The following is a 20,110-nucleotide window of genomic DNA, read 5'->3' as shown; positions in this document are numbered from 1 at the left end:
CTCTCATCCAGTGTCCAAGGAATTCGTTCTCCCTCCATTCAGGGCCCAGATAAAACACCCTCCATCCATCAGGGATCCAGGGAATAACCCCTTCCTCCATCATGTGTTCCACAGAATGCCCCTGCCTCCATCCAGGACCCAGGGATTATCCTCTACCCTCAACCAACATCCCAGGGAATGTCCCACACTCCTCCCGGGTCCAGGTAATATAACCTGCCTCCATCCACAGTCCAGGGAATTTCCTTTCTTCCATAACGGGTTCAGGGAATAACCCAAACCTGCATTGAGGGTCCAGGGAATACTGCTCCCTCCTTCCAAGGTCTCAGGGATATACCTTACTCCATCCAGTGTCCCACAAAATGGCCCCACCTTCCTACAGGGTCAAGGGTGTATACTCTTCCTCCATCCAGGTTCCAGGGAAAGCCCTCTCACACCTGTCATTTTCCCTAGGCTCTCTCCTAGAGCCTAGGGAATAACCCCACCCTCATTCCAGTGTGCATGGAATTACCCTTCCATTCATGCAAGGGCCAGGAAATGAAAGCTCCCTGAATCCAGGGTCGAAAGAATATTCCCGTCCTGCTCTAAGTTTCAGGAAATACCACTCCCTCCATCCAGCACCCAGGGAATACCTCCTCCCTCCATGCAGGGTCTAGGAAACACCTACTCCCTCCATCAAGATTCCAAGAGAAACTCCTCCCTCCATCCAGGGTCCCACAGAATGTCCACCTCCTTGCCCAGGGTTTACCCCTACCATCCATTAAAGTCCAGGGTATAGCCTCTCCCGCCAATGTGGTTCCTAGTGAATAGTCTCCCTCCATCCATGGCCCAGGAAATACATTGTCCTTCCATTCAGGGTCTAGGGAATATGACCTCCCTCAACCTAGGGTCCAGGTAATATTCCCTCACTCCATCCTGGGACCAATGGAATGCCCCTCCATCATTCAGTGTCCCACAGAATAACCACAACCTCCTCCAGTGTTCAGGAAATACCACCTCACTCGATCCAGAATGCAGGGATGCCTGTTCCCTTTATCCAGGGCCCAGGGAATACTCCACCCACAGGACTGGATCCCACAGAATGCTCCTCCCTCCATCCAAGGCCCAGAGAATAATTTCTTCCTCCATCCAGGGTCCAGGAAATACCACCTCCCTCTGCCCAGTGTACAGAAAATATCTTCTCCCTCCATCCAGTATGCCAGGCAACCCCCTCTCTATATGCAGGGTCCAGGTAATGGCCCTTCCCCCATGCAGGATCCACAAAATACCTCCTTCCTCTATTCAGGCCCCAGTGAATACACTCTTCCTCCATCCAGGGTCCCAGGATACCCCCTGGCTCCAGACACTATCCCTCAGAATACCCCACTCTGCTCCAGGGATCAGGGAATACCTCCTCCCTCCATTTGTGGTCCCAGGAATAGCCCCTCCCTCTATCCAGGGACCACAAAACAACTCCTCCCTCCATTCAGGGCCCAGGAAATACTCTCTCCTACAATCCAGGGTCCCAGGATACCCCCTCTCTCTATCTAGTGTCCCACAGAATAGCCCCACCTTCCTTCAGGGGTCAGTGAATACCCACTCCTTCCATCCAGACTCCGGGGAATAACTCCTCCCTCCATCCATCGTCTAGGGATAGCCCCTCCCTTCATCCTTCATCCCACAGAACACCTGTTCCCTCTATCCAAGTTCCCAAAGTATACATGCTCTCTGTTTTCATGGTCCCAGGGAATATGCCCTCCCATCCACAGAGATCCTGATCTACAAGTGATGGGGTGTGTTTAGAAAGAGACACTCCTACATACCTGTTTCATTACCTAGAAAGTTTGGGGTTCGCACACACAAATCAATGAAACACTTTTATTCATTAAGAAACCAATAACTATTGGAAGAAATTGTAAAACAGGAACATAAAAACTTAAGTGCATGTTTTTAAGGGCAATATGGCAATAAGCATGCTCAGCAGGGTGACCAGGGGAAGTCACCCCATGGCTATCGGGAAGGCAGTCCAGGCTCAGTTCTTCTCGCTGTCTCCCAGGGTGAGCTTGTCAAAGAGGTACTCTGCCAGGCCGGATTCCGGAGCTCCCATCTTGCGCAGGTTGATGACATGGTCCCCCAACTCTTTGATGAACATCACCTGTTGGGGCAGGTAGTGGCTCTCCAGGAAATTGCACAGGTGGCCGTCCTCCTTCTCGGTGGCCAGCTGGTGCAGACTCAGCAGGCTGTGGTTCACTTTCTTCGCCAGGAGCAAGGCGCACTGCATGGCACTCAGGCCACTGTCCCATTCGTCCCAGGGAGGACTGCTGATGTCCCGCAGGCGGATTCGGCCCCCGCGCTGGTTCTGCAGCCTCATCAGCCTCTCGGCGTGCTCCTTCTCCTTATCTGACCGCTGCAGGAAGAACTGGCTGAAGTGCTTCAGGGCCATGTCTTCACGGTCGAAGTAGAAGGCAATGGACGAGTACACGTAGGAGGCGTGGAAGTGTATGTTGATGTGGCTGTTGACGGCGGCCTCACACTCAGGGTGGTAGTTCTGACGCACAAACGAGGGCCGGGACAGCATCTTCACGTCTTCAGGTGCAGGCGCAGGGCAGCGACACTAAGGCACTGGGGTAGCCGGGGCTGCGAAGTATGCTGAGGCAGGGACGAAGGTGGAGACTCCAGGAACTGGGAGTGTCCTGCAGTGGCGCGAAACACACTCGTCAGGCCTCAGGCGCTGCAGTTGGCTCTGAGGATAGACCGGAAAAAACGACCCAGTCCCCAGTTTTGAGGGAGGGACTTGAGGGTCAGACTGAGGGCACCGCCATTTTGGCGGGGGTGCTTGAGGGGGGCCCAATGGGGCCGCGGCATTGACACTTTCCAAGTTCCATGCCAGCCTGGCTGACAGGGCCTCTCAGTGCTGGGCATCTGTCAGGTATGACATTTTAAAATGCTTTTCAGGAATACGAGTGCTACTGATTTGAGTCAATCACCTGCATGTTTTATTTAAGGAGCTTATTTAAATATTGCCCTAATGTGATTGTTTCATTAAACATAGCCCTTTTGTGGTATCACGGGTTACATTTAATATCACAAACCTTTGTTTGAAAGACTCTGAATGGAAATGAGGACAGTTCCGACAGCCCTGCTGACTTCCTAGACCTTGTTCCTCCAGCGATCTCCCCTTTCTCCCCCATTCATGATCAGCTTCACATTTCGCTGGTGGCAGAGCAGGGCCTCCAGCGTCTCAGTGACTCGGGCACCTCTCCATCTTTCACTCTTGGAATTTGTTCTTCACTCGCTTTACTCTCTCCTGTCTTCATCTTTCAGCGCAGTCCTGGAGACACTTTTCCTTCTGCCCTGTCTGCACCCCAATGTGGAGTGTGGGTGACCTCATCACTCACCCCCTAGAGGCTTCACCCCTTTCACCTGGCTTGCTTATCTCTGTCCTGTTAGGTAAGTTCAGACTTCAGTTCCCTCTGGCAGGAAACAAAAGGTTTAGTTAAATCTTGAAAAAAAGCACTTAACCATGTGGATATATTCAACACCTCCAACCTCATTTGTAGTTTCACTGCCACTGAGTAAGACTTTTTTCCTAAACCTTTCCCTTAAGTTCTAAGGAACGAGCCAAAGTAGTTGACAATACTACTGATCTCAAATAGCCACTAATTCATTCAACAAATACTCATTGTGTAAAACGGCCCAGGCCATTTTAGGGTTTGGGTAAATACTAGGAAGAAAGAGAGACTTCTTCTGTTCCCATGGGACTTGTATTCTAGTGCAGAAGCAGATCAAATAACAAACGGAAAACTGCCATCTTTTTCCCCTTTGTGTCCCAAGTAAATACATCCAACATGTTACACATGTATGGAAATTAAAAACAGAAAATATGTTCTTACAATTCAAGGGTATTATAGTGGAACACATAAGACCAACCTAGGTATTTATAATTCATTTGTTTATGATTAATTCAACCACCAAACATATATTCCAAATATGTGTTGGACAGTGAGATTCTGGAGATACACAGAAGAATCAAACGTGGCTCTGCTCTGCAGACACAGCATAGAGTGACAGAATATTATAAGTGCTCTCACATGGTGTGATCGTTATGAATAAAATACCTACTTTCACTTAAGGCTTTATTCCCATGGCTTTGATTACTGTACCTTCTTTCGAGTTGTCTATTTCTGTTTGGAAACTTATGCTATTTCATTTTTCTTTAATATCTTATTGTTGTCCTATTACAGTTGTCCCAATTTTCCCCCTTTGCCCTCCTCCATGATTCTACCCTTATTCAGTGTTTATGAAGAAGACAAAGGATCAAATATCACAATGTAAACTAATCTAATCAGTTTTGAGTATTCAATTTGTTGATTATCTAAAAATGGAATAATAACAGTGTCTATTTGATGTGTTATTTGTAATGATAGAATCACATATTAGACATAGAAAAGAACTACGTGCCCACGTTTCTGGCAGGGACACCTCCCCATGACAACCTTTCTCTCTCTAAGGATCTCCTTCATCCCTCTGCAGAAGAGGAGAAGAGGAAACACAACAAGAAGCCCCTGGTGTAGATCCCCAATTCCTCCTTCATGGGTGGGAAATGCCCAAGATGCTAGAAGATCACCAATGTCTTTAGCCATGCACAAATGGTAGTTTTGTGTGTTGTCTGCCCCATTGTCCTCTGTCAGCCTACAGGAGGAAAAGCAAGGCTTGCAGAAGGATTCTCTTTCAGAAGCAAGTAGCACGAAAAGCACCCTGAATCAAGAGGAGTGGGGGACCACCCCAGTAAACACATTTTGGATAGCAAAAAAGAACTACATGATCAGTTTCTCAATAATGTAAAATTTTAATCTACATTTCCTTACATCAGTGTTTAGTCTTAATGTAATTGTAGACTTTCCAAATTTCTTTGGGAGGTTTCATTGTAGAACTCACTGTGAGAATCTGTTTAAATAGAAGAACCTTGATATTGTAGAATGTTTCTCACTATGTTCCAGTATTATCTAATAATTCATCCTTACAAATTTCCTCTACCTAAGGTTAAAAAACAGTCTTTTCTAAGGGAACTGAATAAACAAGCATGGGCTGGGAACCTCAAAATTCCATGAATGGAATATACATATGTATGAACAAAAGTATCTCCTCCAGTTTTTCTTTAATGAGCAATATAAGAATAAATATAAACACATAAAGAGAAACTATAAGAAAATATTATATTTAAAAACTATGAATATAAGAATATAAGATAAGTTTTCCTTGAAAGGTTTGTGGTCAGTGTCTATACTGTATTAGTATAAGTCAGGGTTCTCCAGAGAAACAGAACTTACAGAATATTATCTGTCTGTCTGTCTGTCTATAAACTAAAGAATTGGCTCATGTGGTTATGAAGGCTCAAAACTCCCCAAATCTCCATTTGGCAAGCTTCAGACCCAGGAGTGAAGGGGACCGGTTTGTTTTGGTGTGGGAAATGTGACTCAGCTCTGTATGGAAAATCTACAGAAGTGAGGTGTTGGGCAGGAGCCAGTTCTTCAAACCCAGTTTTTCCATGGGAATCAGGCCTAGAAAATGAATACAGACTGGTAGGGCTTTCTCATGATAAAACTCCATTACCCTAGTCTAAAACAACAAATGTGTATTGCCTATCTCCAAGGTAATTTCCAAAGCCTGTGTGAATTTTCCCAAGGACAGAGTTAATCAGCTCACCGCCTTTCCCCTCTGCATGTTATTTTCATTTCCTTGATTGTACCTAAAATATACCAATAACATTCTATGTAATAGATAATAAATCTTTCTTTGATGTAAAACCCAAGAAAAAGAGAAAAAGTCTATCTAGGAGCTCTCCTCTTGAGAGAGTAGCCATGACATTCACTTTTTCTCCACAGGATTGCTGTAGCCTGTGTATTTCTTCTCGTCTTCAGTCACAACAGGTAGACTCTGCTAGCCAGAGTTCACCACACAGGACAGCTCCTGTTGCAGGTCCAGTCCAAAGGCCAATAGGTTCAAGACCCAAGAAGTGAAGTTGAAGGCAGGGGGAAGAAACAGTGTTCCCCACTCAAAGGCAGTTGAGAATGAGAAGTTCCTTCTTCCTCAGAGTTGGGTCAGTATTTTTGTTCTCTTCAGGCCTTCAACTGATTAGATGAGGCCCACCCACAGTAGGGAAGACCATCTGCTTTACTCAGTGGACCGTTTTAAATATTCATCTCATGGAAAAACACCCTGACAGGCACACACACAATAATGATTGATTAAATATCTGGGTATACCCTGGTCCAGTCAAGTTGACATATAAAATTATCCAACACAGTGTTATTCATAATAAATGTAGAGGCAACAAATAAAAATTCTAGTGCAATAACTTGCAAACACTCTCTTTTGACTTTCAGTTCCCTTCATCCTTTAAAAATCTACAGAACTAATAGTTACACCACTGATATTAGACAATAAGTTCTGACTCAGTGTCAGTGATGAGCTATCATTCATTCATTCATTCAATATATTTCTATTGAGTACATGTTATATGCCATGTATTTTATAGGTCCTAATATAAAAGCCTGTCCCACAAACTCCTCACATATGTCTTTTTTGAGCTAAGTGTTAATCAATGTTCTAGATAATTTTTTCTTTAAAAATTAATACATGCAGTAGGCTTGATGATATATTTATAAGGAAGAAGATCATAAGTAGCAGCAGTTGGTGACTTACACTGTGTGTGTTTGCATATGTATAAAACTCATTTAATAAAGCAGCAATGAAAAGTGAGAGCAATCCAAAATCAGTATTATCTTATCCATCCTTAATATCATCTGTCTCTGGGCTGTTGACACTCTATTATCTCATTGTTACAGATACTCTCTCAGTTAACTTTTTACCATAACCAGCCATATTTTACAGATAAAGAAACTGTGAATTTGAAAGCCAGTAACATGCTCCAGCAAGCATACATCTTGTAATTGGCAGCCAATGACACTGTGATCTGGATTCCTCTCTGGGTAGTTTGGGATATTTGGCTGCACCATGAGCTCCTTCAGGGCAAAGACTGTTTAACTGCTGTGATACTAAATTTCACATGATAGAGGCTCATAAAAACTAACTAAAATGTTGAGGGCCTTATTAAAAGCTTTTTTATTTCTAATCATGTCTCATTATTTCTTCAAATTAAAATAAGTGAGTGGGACTGGATGTTAAATGTGTTTAAATTGGGTTTCTTTGAGAAGAAAAAATTCAAAGACACCTAATGGTGAAAAATTATTCTTATAATTTTTCTTTAATATACATAAACATAAAACTAGGTATAAAAATCTCTATGCTTAAAGGTATGCCTTTCTGGCTGTACAACTAACAATTTATAAAGATATGCAAATAAAACTACAACATTGAAATTAAGAAGATTCAGTCACACTTCAGATTATGCTTTTTGTCTTAAACATAATCACTTCTGACTGAGAATACACTTGCTGCCTCTTCTCTGTATGCTGGGATGCAAGTTCTCTCTCGAGTGCCATGCCCTCATTCCCTGATATGTGTGGGCCATCTCAGGTCTGGACCACTCTTCTTTCTGGAACAGTTGGCACACTTTAGCTCTCTGGGTAATTCATAAAGTAAATTTCCTTTCAGGTAGTGGAACGCATTATTTAAATATTGCCTGTCCTTTTTTATTGATTTGTGAAAAGGAAAGTGATACCTTACTCTGATGTAGTTATTCTGGTTTCATGAAGTACCATTAAAGGTCTCACTAATTTCAATAACTGAGGGTGCTGAAGTTTCCATCTATTCAAATATTTTTCATTTCCCACTCATCAGTTTAAAAGGAAATTTTAGTGTTTGAAGCTGATGAAATCAGTCAATGGGACTATATGCGTGGACATGGGACAATTGTCTTTTTTACACTTGGACAGACCAGTCAGCAGCAATCACACTCGGCAGGATTCAAAACATGTGAAATTGTGCACACTGTATCTCTGTGCTGTGATGACCTATAAAGAGATCAAGACAATCCCGGCAGTGCTTCCAGTAATTTTTCTTTGTTTTCCTTCTTTAAACTTTATTTTTATTGTTGACATTATCACAGATTTTCATCTTCTTTCCTCCTTTGGAATCTCTCCACAGCCCCCACTGCCTTCTCTCTGGCCATCACCACGCTGTTGTAGTTCATTTAGATTTAAACTCAAGAACAAATACAGATAAAGACACCAAGTTAGAATGACACAAACGTACCATATATCTAATCAGTACCTATTTAGCATCTAATGTAAGTCCAACTTTGTGCTGAATGAGTGCAACTGGCAGTGACTTTGATTTCATGGACCCAAGAGTCTGTATCAGTTCCCTTTCTTCACCAACATTATGTATATATGGATATGTATAATGTATATATATATATACATAATGTATATATATGTGTATATATGTAGTATAAAATTAGTTCTGGATGAGTTGATAATAAGAATGTTCTGTGATATGTATTTACCTTGAAATATTCACATGTATTCAATAATATTTTATTTAAAAATTTTCCTTCTGTTGTCACAAATGAAGAAGGTGCTACAGAAGTTCTCATACCTTTTGCTTCATAACAATTATATTTGGGGAAAATATATTTGCTGCAATTATGTAAGTTAGTGTACAGATAGATCCAGAACGTCTTGGTAGAAGCTGTAGATATTTTGTTTGACTGAAATCGAGGGTTTTTCCAAACAAGTTAGGCAAAAAGTATAATCCCTATAAAATTTTCTATGCCTCATAGTCATATTGACCTGGAGTGCTAATAGAATAACTCTTGCATGTAATCATTTTTCTTCATCATTGGACATGAGCAATTTTTCTCTCATTTTTAGTTTTTTTAACTTTTCTTTCAAACTCTCTATTGTTATATGCTGATTTTCTCATTCATGAAACTATAATGACCTCAAGTAGCCAGTGTTAAAACTCTGTAAAAAACACCACTTACCAAGGTAGATTTTGCATAGTGTTTTCTGTGTGCTATTCACAGAATTTCCTTCTGAGCTTTTCACTCTTCAGTTTTTGCTCATACTTGAAAAATAGACAATGTCCTTTAGATTTATTTCCTTCAGGGTTTTGCCATTTTCCCAAAACAAACAAGCAAACAAACAAACAAACAAAGAAACAAAACCCCCTCAGTATTTAAGGTCAGTTAAACATACTGAGAGAATTTCAAATTCCTAGGAAATCTCTGATTATTTGGTAGCTGTCTGCCAAAATGATTTTAAACTTAATTTATTTCAATGTCAATCAATGAGCTGAGACATATTCACTAGGTAGAATATAAACATTTGGCTTTTGCTTCTGTGGATGGAGTTCTCAAGTTCTGGTTTCTCACCTGACAAACACTCAAGAGGAAAGGCTCATTGATCTGCGGAGTACTGTCAGCTGTAGGACTTGTTTCTCCTTCAGTAATGTTATCCCTTGAGTTTGTCCAGCCACAAAAGTGCTGATTTCTTCCAGACCACTGGCAGTGATGCAAATTCAGTGCATGTGTATGCATGTACGTATGCCCGTATGTATGTGTAGGTGTTTACACATTACAACAACACCAAGAGGGACTGAGTGCAAAGACAATACCTAGCACTCCTTTAAGGACATGAATCAAACAAGTTATGGAGTAATTGGAGGAGTTGATGAGGCCAAAGGCAGCCCACATGAGGGAACAGGCTGTCAAATGCCTCTCCCTCATCCAGTGTCCGTCAGCACAGCCTCATCCCCCTGCAAGGTTCAGGGAATACCTGCTCATTCCATCCAGGGTCAAAGGAATACACCACCACAATACCAGGTCCCACAGAATGCTCTTCCATCCATTCAAGCCCAGGGAATGCCCTTTCTCTACATCCAGGGTCCAGTGAATAAGTTCTCCCTCCATCTAGTTCACAGGTGGCAAACACAAGGCCCATGGGCTGAATCTGGCCTTGCACTGGTTTTATCCAGCCCAGCACCGTGTTTCTGCCCTGAGGCTGTTGGGAGCTCTGGCTTATCAGTTAAGTAGTTACATTTATACAGTACTAAACTTACCTGCGGCCATTTGAAGGCAACCTCAAAGCTGATCTGGCCCCTTGTGAAAATGAGTTTGATACCCCTGATCTAGAGTCACACAGAATATCCCTTCCCTCCATCGTCCCAAGGTGTACCTACTCCTTCCATAGAGGATTGTGGGAATACCTCTTCCCTCCATTCAGAGTCCCAAGGATAACTTCTCCCTTGATTCGGGTCCATGACATACCCCTAACTCCATACAGAATGCAGGGTATACCTCATCCCTCCATCCAGGGTCCCACAGAAACTTCTACCCTCTGCCCAGAGCCCCTGCAAATACCTTCTCCCTCCATCCATCCAGGGTCCCAAGGAATGCCCCTCCCTCCATCCAGAGTCCAGGAATTACCTCCTCCCTCCATCCAGGGTAGTCAGGAATACCCTGTCACTCTACTAAGGGTCCCAGGAAATAGTCCACCCTTCATTCAGGGCCCAGGGAATACCCCCACCCTCCATCCAGGATCCATGGAATACCTCCTTCCATACAGGGTCCCACCAGATATCCCCTCCCTCCATCCATGGAGATCCCATTCTGCACACAATGGGGCATGGGTGAGTGAAGAGACTCCTGCACACTTATTTTAAAATGAAAACGGGGTCAGTTTTGCACACGCAAACCAATGAAACACCTTTAATTATTTAGCAACTAATAACTTTAGGAAGTAATGATAACACTCGAACATAAAAACTTAACTGGACGTTTCGTAGGGCAATGTGGCAACAGGCATGCTCACCAGGGTGACCAGGGAAAGTCACCCCGCAGCTATGGGGAAGGCAGTCACGGCTCAGTTCTTGCTGTCCCCCAGAGTGAGCTTGTCAGAGAGGGACTCTGCCAGGCTCTCTTCCGGGGCCGCCAGCTTGCGCAGGTTGGTGATATGATCCCCCAACTCTTGGATGAACATCGCTTGTTCTTGTACGTAGTGGTGCCTCAGGAAGTTGCAGACATGGCCGTGCTTCTCGGTGGCCAGCTGGTGCAGATTCAGCAGGCTCTGGTGCACTCTCTTCGCCAGGTGCAAGGCGCACTCCAGGACCCTCAGGCTACTCTCCCAGTTCTCTTCCTCAGGCTTGGGGATGTTGTGCAGGCGGAGATTGCAGGCATGCTGGTTCTGCAGCCCCAACAGATACTCCGCGTATTCAGCCTCCTTCTTGGACTGCTGAAGGAAGAACAGGTTGAAGTGCTTCAAGGCCACGTCTTCACGGTCGAAGTAGCAGGCCATGGACATGTACACATAGGAGGCGTACAGCTCCAAGTTGACCTGGTTGATGATGGCGGCCTCACACTCGGGGTGGCAGTTCTGGTGCACATGGCAGGGCGTGAATGCGGTGGCCATGTCTGGTAGCGCAGGTGCGGGGTGCAGGCACCAAAGCGAAGAATTCCTGGAAGCAGGAGCTGGAGATGCGGAGTAGCCTCTGAGCGTCCCGGGTGAGTCAGCGGCAGTGCACAGGGGTGGTGTTCCAGCGGTCTGCAGCAGGCGACTGGTGGTTGGCTCTGAGATGGAGCCGGAAAAGGGAGGGTGGGACCTGAAAACAGAAACAGTTACCAAGACTCGCGAGTTTTCCGGAGAGGGCGCAAGGAGGATCCCTCAGAGGGGGAGTGGCAAAGGAGGGTGCACGGTTTAGGAGGATAGCGGGGGAGGTCCAAATGCCCAATGCACCTTCGGCAAGTTCCGGGTTCCATCACAGCCTGGGTGAGGTGGGGAAAATCTGTTCTGACCTCTTAGCGTTTAATGGTTTCAATTTTGCAACAATATGCCCATCTTGCAAGGACTTTGTCCTCTAATTACTTCTATAGCATATATTTCTATTGTATAGATCCATTTTCTTCCCTTAAAGTTCTGGGAATATAAATTTGAATTTTTGGTAAAATTCTCTTCTGCTTCCTGTGTTATATCTAGGTTCCCCCCTGCCCAGAAATAGATCTGTGCATTGCTTGTCTTTTTTTCTTTTATCTTCCTCATACATTTGGCAAATCTGTGTTCCTGTACAGTTAGGAATAAAGGACTTATTTCATCAACCCAGGTAATGAGCACAGGTCTGGTCTGGAGTTGTGATGTGCATTTCCCTACAGGGCGTCTGCTGCAATGGAAGCCTGGAGTGTGCTGAGCTACTCAGGGGGTGTTCCTTTGAGCATACATGGTATGGCTTATGGGTAGGAAAAGGACACTCCTTGTGGCAAAAATAAATACGATATTTCTGACATTGGGAGACTAGTAATTTTTTCTTCTAGGTAGATATGTCCTATTGTGTCCCTTTTCTGCATGTCTACATTGTGTTAGAGACTGTGAATAATGCCTCTGTGCATTCAGGGCCCTGGAAATACAAACTCCCTCCATCCAGGTTCCATATACTATGCCCTCCCTCCATCCAGCGTCTCACAAAATACATCCACCCTCCTCCAGGTTTCAATGAACACCTAGGCCCTCCGCTCATCCAGTGACCAAGGAATTCCTTCTCCCTCCATACTGGGCCCAGGTAAAATACCCTCTATCCATCCGGAATAAGGAAATAACCACTCCTTGCAACCTGTGTTCCACAGAATGCCCCTGCCTCCATCCAAGACCCAGGGACTATCCTCTAACCGCAAACTGGGTTGCGGGGAATGTCACACACTCTTCCAGGGTTCAGAGAATATACCCTCCCTCCATCCACAGTCCAGGGAATTTCCTTTCTTCCATAACGAGTTCAGGGAATAATCCCACCTTGCATGAAGGGTCCAGGGAATACTGCTCCCTCCTTCCAGGGTCTCAGGGATACACCTTCCTCCATCCAGTGTCCCACAAAATAGCCCCACCCTCCCACAGGGTCAAGGGTGTATGCCCTTCCTCCATCCAGGTTCCAGGGACAGCCCTCTCCCTCCTGCCATTTTCCCTAGGCTCTCTCCTAGAGCCTATAACCCCACCCTCATTGCAGTGTGCAGGGAATTACCCTTCCATTCATGCAAGGGCCAGGAAATGAAAGCTCCTTGAATCCAGGGTCAAAAGAATAGTCCCATCCTGCTCTAAGTTTCAGGAAATACCACTCCCTCCATCCAGTGCCCAGGGAACATCTCCTCCTCAATCTAGGGCCAAGAAGATACAATCTCCCTCCATTCAGGGTCCAGAGATTACTCCACCCACACACTGGGTCCCACGGAATGCTCCTCCCCCATCCAGGGCCCAGGGAATACCTCTCCCCTCCACTTTAAGCCCATGAAATACCCTCTGTCTCCATCCAAGGCCCAGGGAATACCTCCTCCCTCCATCCAAGGTCTAGATAACAACTTCTCCCTCCATCAAGATACCCAGAAAACCTTCTCCCTCCATCCAGGATCCACAAAACAACTCCCTCCATCCAGGGCCTAGGAAATACTCTCTCCTACAATCCAGGGTCCCAGGATACCCCCCCTCTCTATTTAGTGTACCACAGAATAGCCCTACCTTCCTCCAGGGATCAGTGAATACCCACTCCTTCCATCCAGGTTCCTGGGAATAAATCCTCTCTCCATCCATCCTCCCAGGGATATCCCCTCCCTTCATCCTCCATCCCTCAGAACACCTGTTCCCTCTATCCAGGTTCCCAAAGAAGTTTTGCACCCTGTATCCATGGTCCCAGGAAATATTCCCTCCCATCTACAGAAATCCTGATCTACCAGTGATGGGGTGTGTTTGGAAAGAGAGACTCCTACATACCTATTTTATTACCTAGAAGGTTTGGGGTTCACACACAGGAATCAATGAAACAAGTTGTTTTGAAACCAATAACTTTGTTGGAAGAAATGGTAAACCTTGGACACAAAAGCATAAGTGAACCTTTTGAAGGGCAATACGGCAATAGGCATGCTCAGCATGGTAACCAGGGGAAGTCACCCCATGGCTATCGGGAAGGCAGTCCAGGCTCAGTTCTTCTTGCTGTCGCCGAGGGTGAGCTTGTCAAAGAGGTCCTCTGCCAGGCCGGATTCCTGAGCGCCCATCTTGCGCAGCTTGATGACATGGTCCCCCAACTCTTTGATGAACTTCACCTGTTGGGGCAGGTAGTGCCTCTCCAGGAAATTGCACAGGTGGCCGTCCCCCTTCTCGGTGGCCAGCTGGTGCAGACTCAGCAGGCTCTGGTTCACCTTCTTCGCCAGGAGCAAGGCACACTGCATGGCACTCAGGCCACTGTCCCATTCATCCCAGGGAGGACTGCTGTTATGCTACAGGCGGATTCTGTCCCTGCGCTGGTTCTGCAGCTTCATCAGCCTCTCGGCGTGCTCCTTCTCCTTGTCTGACCTCTGCAGGAAGAACTGGCTGAAGTGCTTCAGGGCCACGTCTTCATAGTCAAAGTAGAAGGCCATGGACGAGTACACGTAGGAGGCGTGGAAGTGTATGTTGATGTGGGTATTGACGGCGGCCTCACACTCAGGGTGGTAGTTCTGACGCACAAATGAGGGCCAGGAGATCATCTCCATGTCCTCAGGCGCAGGCACGGGGCAGCGACACTAAGGTGAAGCAGAAGCAGGGGATTCCGGGTGCACTGAGGCAGGGACTGTGGAGACTCCAGGAACTGGGAGTGTCCTACAGTTGCGGGAACACAGGCATGCTCACGTTGTCAGGCCTCAGGCGCTGCAGTTGGTTCAGAGGTGGGACCTGAGGAACTGAGGCACTTAAAACTCTTGAGGGAGCAGGGAGGCACAATCAGGTACCTGGGCTTCCGGGTCGGGCTCAGGGCAGGGTCTCTTTGGCAGGGGTGCTTGATGGGGGCCAATGGGACCAGCAGCACTGACACTTTCCAAATTCCATGCAAGCCTTGCTGACAGGGCCTATCACTGCTGGGCATCTGGCAGGTACGACATTTGAAAGTGTTATTCAGGAATACTAGTACAACGGTTTTGAGTTAATCACCTGAATGATTTTTTTGAGCAGCTTATTTGAGTATTGCCCTAATGTGATTATTTCATTAAACATAGCCCTTTTGTGGTATCACGGGTTACATTTAATATCACAAAGCTTTGTTGGAATGACTTCGCAGGGCCATGAGGACAGTTCCGACAGCCCCGCTGACTTCCTAGACCTTGTTCCTCCAGTGATCTCCCCTTTCTCCCCCATTCATGATCAGCTTCACATTTCACTCACGGCAGACCAGGGCCTCCAGCCTCTCTGTGACTCGGGCTCCTCTCCATCTTTCATTCTTGGAATTTGTTCTTCACTCGCTTTACTCTCTCTTCTGTCTTAATCTTTCAGGGCAGTCCTGAAGACACTTTTCCTTCTGCCCTGTCTGCACCCCAATGTGGAGTGTGGGTGACCTCATCACCACCTCTTGAGAACTGGGTCTGCTCTCAAGAACCAGCATAGAGTGACAGAATATTATAAGTGCTCTCACATGGTGTGATCGTTATGAATAAAATGCCTACATTCGCTTAAAGTTTTATTCCCATAGCTTTGATTACTGTACCTTTTTTGAGATGTCTATATCTTTTTGGAAGCTTATGCTATTTCATTTTTCTTCAATATCTTATTCTTGATCGATTACAGAAAAATTGTCCCAATTTCTCCCATTTGCACTTCTCCATCTAGTCAACCCTCATTCAGTGTTTGTGAAGAAAACAAAGGATCAAATGTCACAATGTAAACTTATCTAATCAATTTTAGAGGTGTTCAATTTGTTGATTATATAAAAATGGAATAATAATGGTGTCTATTTAATGTGTTGTTTGTAGTGATAGAATCATACATTAGACATAGAAAAGAATTACATCATCAGTTTCTCAATGATGTAAAATTTTAATCTATATTTCCTTACATCAATGTTTAGTCTTAATTATAATTGTAGACTTTCCAAATTTCTTTGGGAGGTTTCATTGTAGAACTCACTGTGAGAATCTGTTTAAATAGAAGAAGCTTGATATTGTAGAATGTTTCTCACTATGTTCCAGTATTATCTAATAATTCATCCTTACAAATTTCCTCTACCTAAGGTTAAAAAACAGTCTTTTCTAAGGGAAATGAATAAACAAGCATGGACTGAGAACCTCAGAATTCTATGAAGGAAATATACATATGTATGAACAAAAGTATACCCTCCAGTTTTTCTTTAATGAGCAATATAAGAATAAATATAAACACATAAAGAGAAACTATAAGAAAATATTATATTTAAAAACTATGAATATAATACTGTAAGATAAGGTTTCCTTGAAAGTTTTGTATTCAGTATTTATACTGTGTTTGTACAAGTCAGGGTTCTCCAGAGAAACAGAACTGAATAGAATATTATCTGCCTGTCTGTCTGTCTGTCTGTAAAGTAAAGAATTGGCTCATGTGGTTATGAAGGCTCAAAATTCCCCAAATCTCCATTTGGCAAGCTTCAGACCAAGGAAAGCTGCTGTTGCAGGTCGAGTCCAAAGGCCAATACTTTCAAGACCCAAGAAGTGAAGTTGAAGGCAGGGGAAAGAAACAGTGTTCCCCACTCAAAGGCAGTTGAGAATGAGGAGTCCATCTAGCTCAGAGTTGGCTCAGCATTTTTGTTCTATTCAGGCCTTCAACTGATTAGATGAGGCCCACCCACAGTAGGGAAGACCATCTGTTTTACTCAGTGGACTGTTTTAAATATTCATCTCATGGCAAAACACCCTGACAGGCACACACAGAATAATGTTTGATTGAATATCTGGGTATACCCTGGTCCAGTCAAGTTGATACATAAAATTATCCATCACAGTATTATTCATAATAAATGCAGAGTCAACAAATAAAAATTCTAGTGCCATAATTGGCAAAAACTCTGTTTTGACTTTTGGTTCCTTTCATCCTTTAAAAATCTACAGATCTAATAGTTACACCACTGATATTAGACAATAAGTTCTGACTCAGTGTCAGTGATGAGCTTTTATTCATTCACTCATTCACTACATTTCTATTGAGTATATATTATAATGCAGGTATTTGTACAGATCCTAATATAAAAGCCTGTCCCACAAACTCCTCACATATGCCTTTTTTTGCAGCTAAGTGTTATTCAATGTTCTAGATAATCTTTTCTTTAAAAATTAATATGTGCAGTAGGCTTGATGATATATTTACAAGGAAGCAGATCATAAGTAGCAGCAGTCGGTGACTTACTCTGTGTGTGTTTGCATATGTATAAAACTCATTTAATAAAGCAGCAATGAAAAGTGAGAGCAATTCAAAATCAGTATTATGTTATCCATCCTTAATATCATCTGTTCCTGGACTGTTGATACACTATTACCTCATTGTTACAGATCCTCTCTCAGTTAATTTTTTTACCATCACCAGCCATATTTTACAGATAAAGAAACTGTGAATTTGAGAGCCAGTAACATGCTCCAGCAAGCACACATTTTGTAATTAGCAGCCAGTGACACTGTGATCTATATTCCTCTCTGGGTAGTTTGGAAAGTTTGTCTGCACCATGAGCTCCTTCAGGGCAAAGACTGTTTAACTGCTGTGATACTAAATTTCACATAGTAGGGGCTCAGAAACACTAGTTAAAATGTTGAAGTCCTCGTTAAAAGCTTTATTTTATTATTTCTCATCATGTCTCATTATTTCCCCAAATTAAAACTATGAGTGGGAGTGGGTGTTGAATGTGTTTAAACTGGGTTTCCGTTAGAAGGAAAAAAATCAAAGACACCCAATGGTGACAAATTATTCTTATAATTTTACTTCAATATGCACAAATATGAAACTAGGTATAAAAAATCTCTATGCTTAAAGGTATGCCTTTCTGGCTGTACAACTAACAATTTATAAAGGTATGCAAATAAAACTACAACATTGAAATTAAGAAGATTCAGTGAAACTTCAGATTATGCTTTTTGTCTTAAACATAATCACTTCTGACTGAGAATACACTTGCTACCTCTTCTCTGTATGCTGGGATGCAAGTTCTCTCTCGAGTGCCATGCCCTCATTCCCTGATATGTGTGGGCCATCTCAGGTCTGGACCACTCTTCTTTCTGGAACAGTTGGCACACTTTAGTTCTCTGGGTGATTCATAAATAAATTTCCTTTCAGGTAGTGAAAGGCATTACTTAAATACTGCCTGTCCTTTTTTATTGATTTGTGAAAAGGAAAGTGATACCTTACTCTGAAGTAGTTATTCTGGTTTCATGAAGTACCATTGAAGGTCGCACTAATTTGAATAACTGAGCGTGCTGAAGTTTCCTTCTATTCAAATATTTTTCATTTCCCTGTCATTACTTTAAAAGGAAATTATAGTGTTTGAATCTGATGAAATCAGTCAATGGGACTACATGCGTGGACATGGGACAACTGTCTTTTCTATGCTTGGACAGACCAGTCAGCAGGAATCACACTCAGCATGATTCAAAACACGTACAATTGTGCACACTGTGTGCCATGATGAGCTATAAAGAGATGGAGAGAATCCTGAAAATGCCTCCAATATTTGTCTTTGTTTTCCTTCTTTAAACTTTATTTTTACTGTTGACATTATTACAGATTTTCCTCTTCTTTCCCCTTGGCCAACCTCCACCCAGCCCACACCCTCTTCCCTCTGGCCATCACCACACTGTTGTATTTCACTTAGATGTAAACACAAGAGCAAATGCACATAAGTAACACTGAGTGGAATGACACAAACATACCATATATCTAATCAGTACCTATTTAGTATCTAATGTAAGTCCTACTTTGTGCTGAATGAGTGCAACTGGCAGTGACTTTTATCTCATGGGACCAAGACTCTGTTTCAGTCCCTTTGTTCACTTACAATATATATATATATGTAATATAAAATGAGTTCCAGATAAGTTGATAATAAGAATGTGCTGTGATATATTTACTTTGAACTATTCACATATATTCAATAATACTTTATTTAAAATCTTTCCTTCTGCTGTGAAAGACAAATACCATATGATCTCACCTTTAACAGGAACCTAAATAACAAAACAAAGAAACAAGCAAAATGTAACCAAAGACACTGAAATAGAGGTCAGGCTGACAGTGCCCACAGAAGAAAGTAGAGGGAATTTCAGGGGACAGTGGGAAGGGTTCACGGGAACAAACTTAAAGGACACAAGGTCATAAACTAAGGGGAGGGTGGTAATGGGAGGGAAGTGGGGAGGGTGGAAGGGGGGACTGGATTGGGAGTAAAAAGGAGAAAACTGTCTTTGAACAATGATTAAAATAAAATTAAAAAATAAATAAAAAAAATCTTTCCTTCTGTTGTCACAAATGAAGAAGGTGCTACAGAAGTGTTCATACGTTCTCCTTCATAATAATTATGTTTGGGGAAAATATATTTGCTGCAATTATGTAAATTAGCCTACAGATTTGGAATGTTGTGGTTGAAGCTGTAGACAATTTGTTTCACTAAAATCAAGTGTAAATATTTCCAACCAAGTTAGGCAAAAAGTATAATCCTTATAAAATTTTCTATACCTCATAGTCATATTGACCTCGAGTGCTAATACAATAACTTTTACATGTAATCATTTTTGTTCATGATTGGCCATGAGCAATTTCTTTCCCATTATTTATTTAACTTTGCTTTCCTACTCTCAAATGTTTATATGGTGATTTTCTCATTCATAAAAACATAATAACCTCAACTAGCCAATGATAAAACTCAGTAAAAAACACCACTTACAAAGGTAGATTTTGCATAGTGTTTTCTGTGTGCTATTCACAGAATTACCTTCCTTCTGGGATTTTCACTCTTCAGTTTTTGCTCATACTTGAAAAATAAACAATGTCCTTTAGATTTATTTCCTTGAAGAGTTTTGCCATTTTCCCAAAAACAAGCAAAGAAACAAACAAAACCCCCTCAGTATTTAAGGTCAGTTAAACATATTTAGGCAATTTCAAATTCCTACGAAATATCCGATTATTTGGTAGCTGTCTGCCAAAATGATTTTATACTTAATTTATTTTAATGTAAATCAATAGGTTGGGACATATGCTTTAGGTAGAATATAAACATTTTGCTTCTGCTTCTGTGGATGGAGTTCTCAAGTTCTGGTTTCTTACCTGACAAACACTCAAGAGGAAAGACTCATTGATCTGCCGAGTACTGTCAGCTGCATGACTTGATTCTCCTTTAGTAATGTTACCCTTTGAGTTTGTCTAGCCAGAAAAGTGCTGAT

General features: G+C 43.0%; 2 protein-coding genes and 1 pseudogene across 2 annotated transcripts; all 3 read right to left on the bottom strand.

Moving 5' to 3' along the window:
• Positions 1 to 2,008: 2,008 nt before the first annotated feature.
• LOC123830059 (ferritin heavy chain-like) lies at positions 2,009 to 2,554 on the bottom strand. The gene has a single exon (XM_045856042.1). The coding sequence runs from the start codon at positions 2,552 to 2,554 to the stop codon at positions 2,009 to 2,011; it is 546 nt and encodes a 181-aa protein (XP_045711998.1).
• Positions 2,555 to 10,805: 8,251 nt separating this feature from the next.
• LOC123830124 (ferritin heavy chain-like) lies at positions 10,806 to 11,351 on the bottom strand. Its single transcript, XM_045856133.1, has one exon. The coding sequence runs from the start codon at positions 11,349 to 11,351 to the stop codon at positions 10,806 to 10,808; it is 546 nt and encodes a 181-aa protein (XP_045712089.1).
• A 2,543-nt stretch (positions 11,352 to 13,894) lies between these two features.
• Positions 13,895 to 14,440, bottom strand: LOC123830075 (annotated as a pseudogene).
• Positions 14,441 to 20,110: the final 5,670 nt, after the last annotated feature.

Source organism: Phyllostomus hastatus, unplaced genomic scaffold (assembly GCF_019186645.2).
Source record: "Phyllostomus hastatus isolate PE091 unplaced genomic scaffold, TTU_PhHast_1.1 phas_scaffold_12, whole genome shotgun sequence".
NCBI lineage: Eukaryota > Metazoa > Chordata > Mammalia > Chiroptera > Phyllostomidae > Phyllostomus > Phyllostomus hastatus.
The sequence above is the reverse complement of the archived record's forward strand: the minus strand, read 5'-3'. Positions and strand labels throughout refer to the sequence as shown.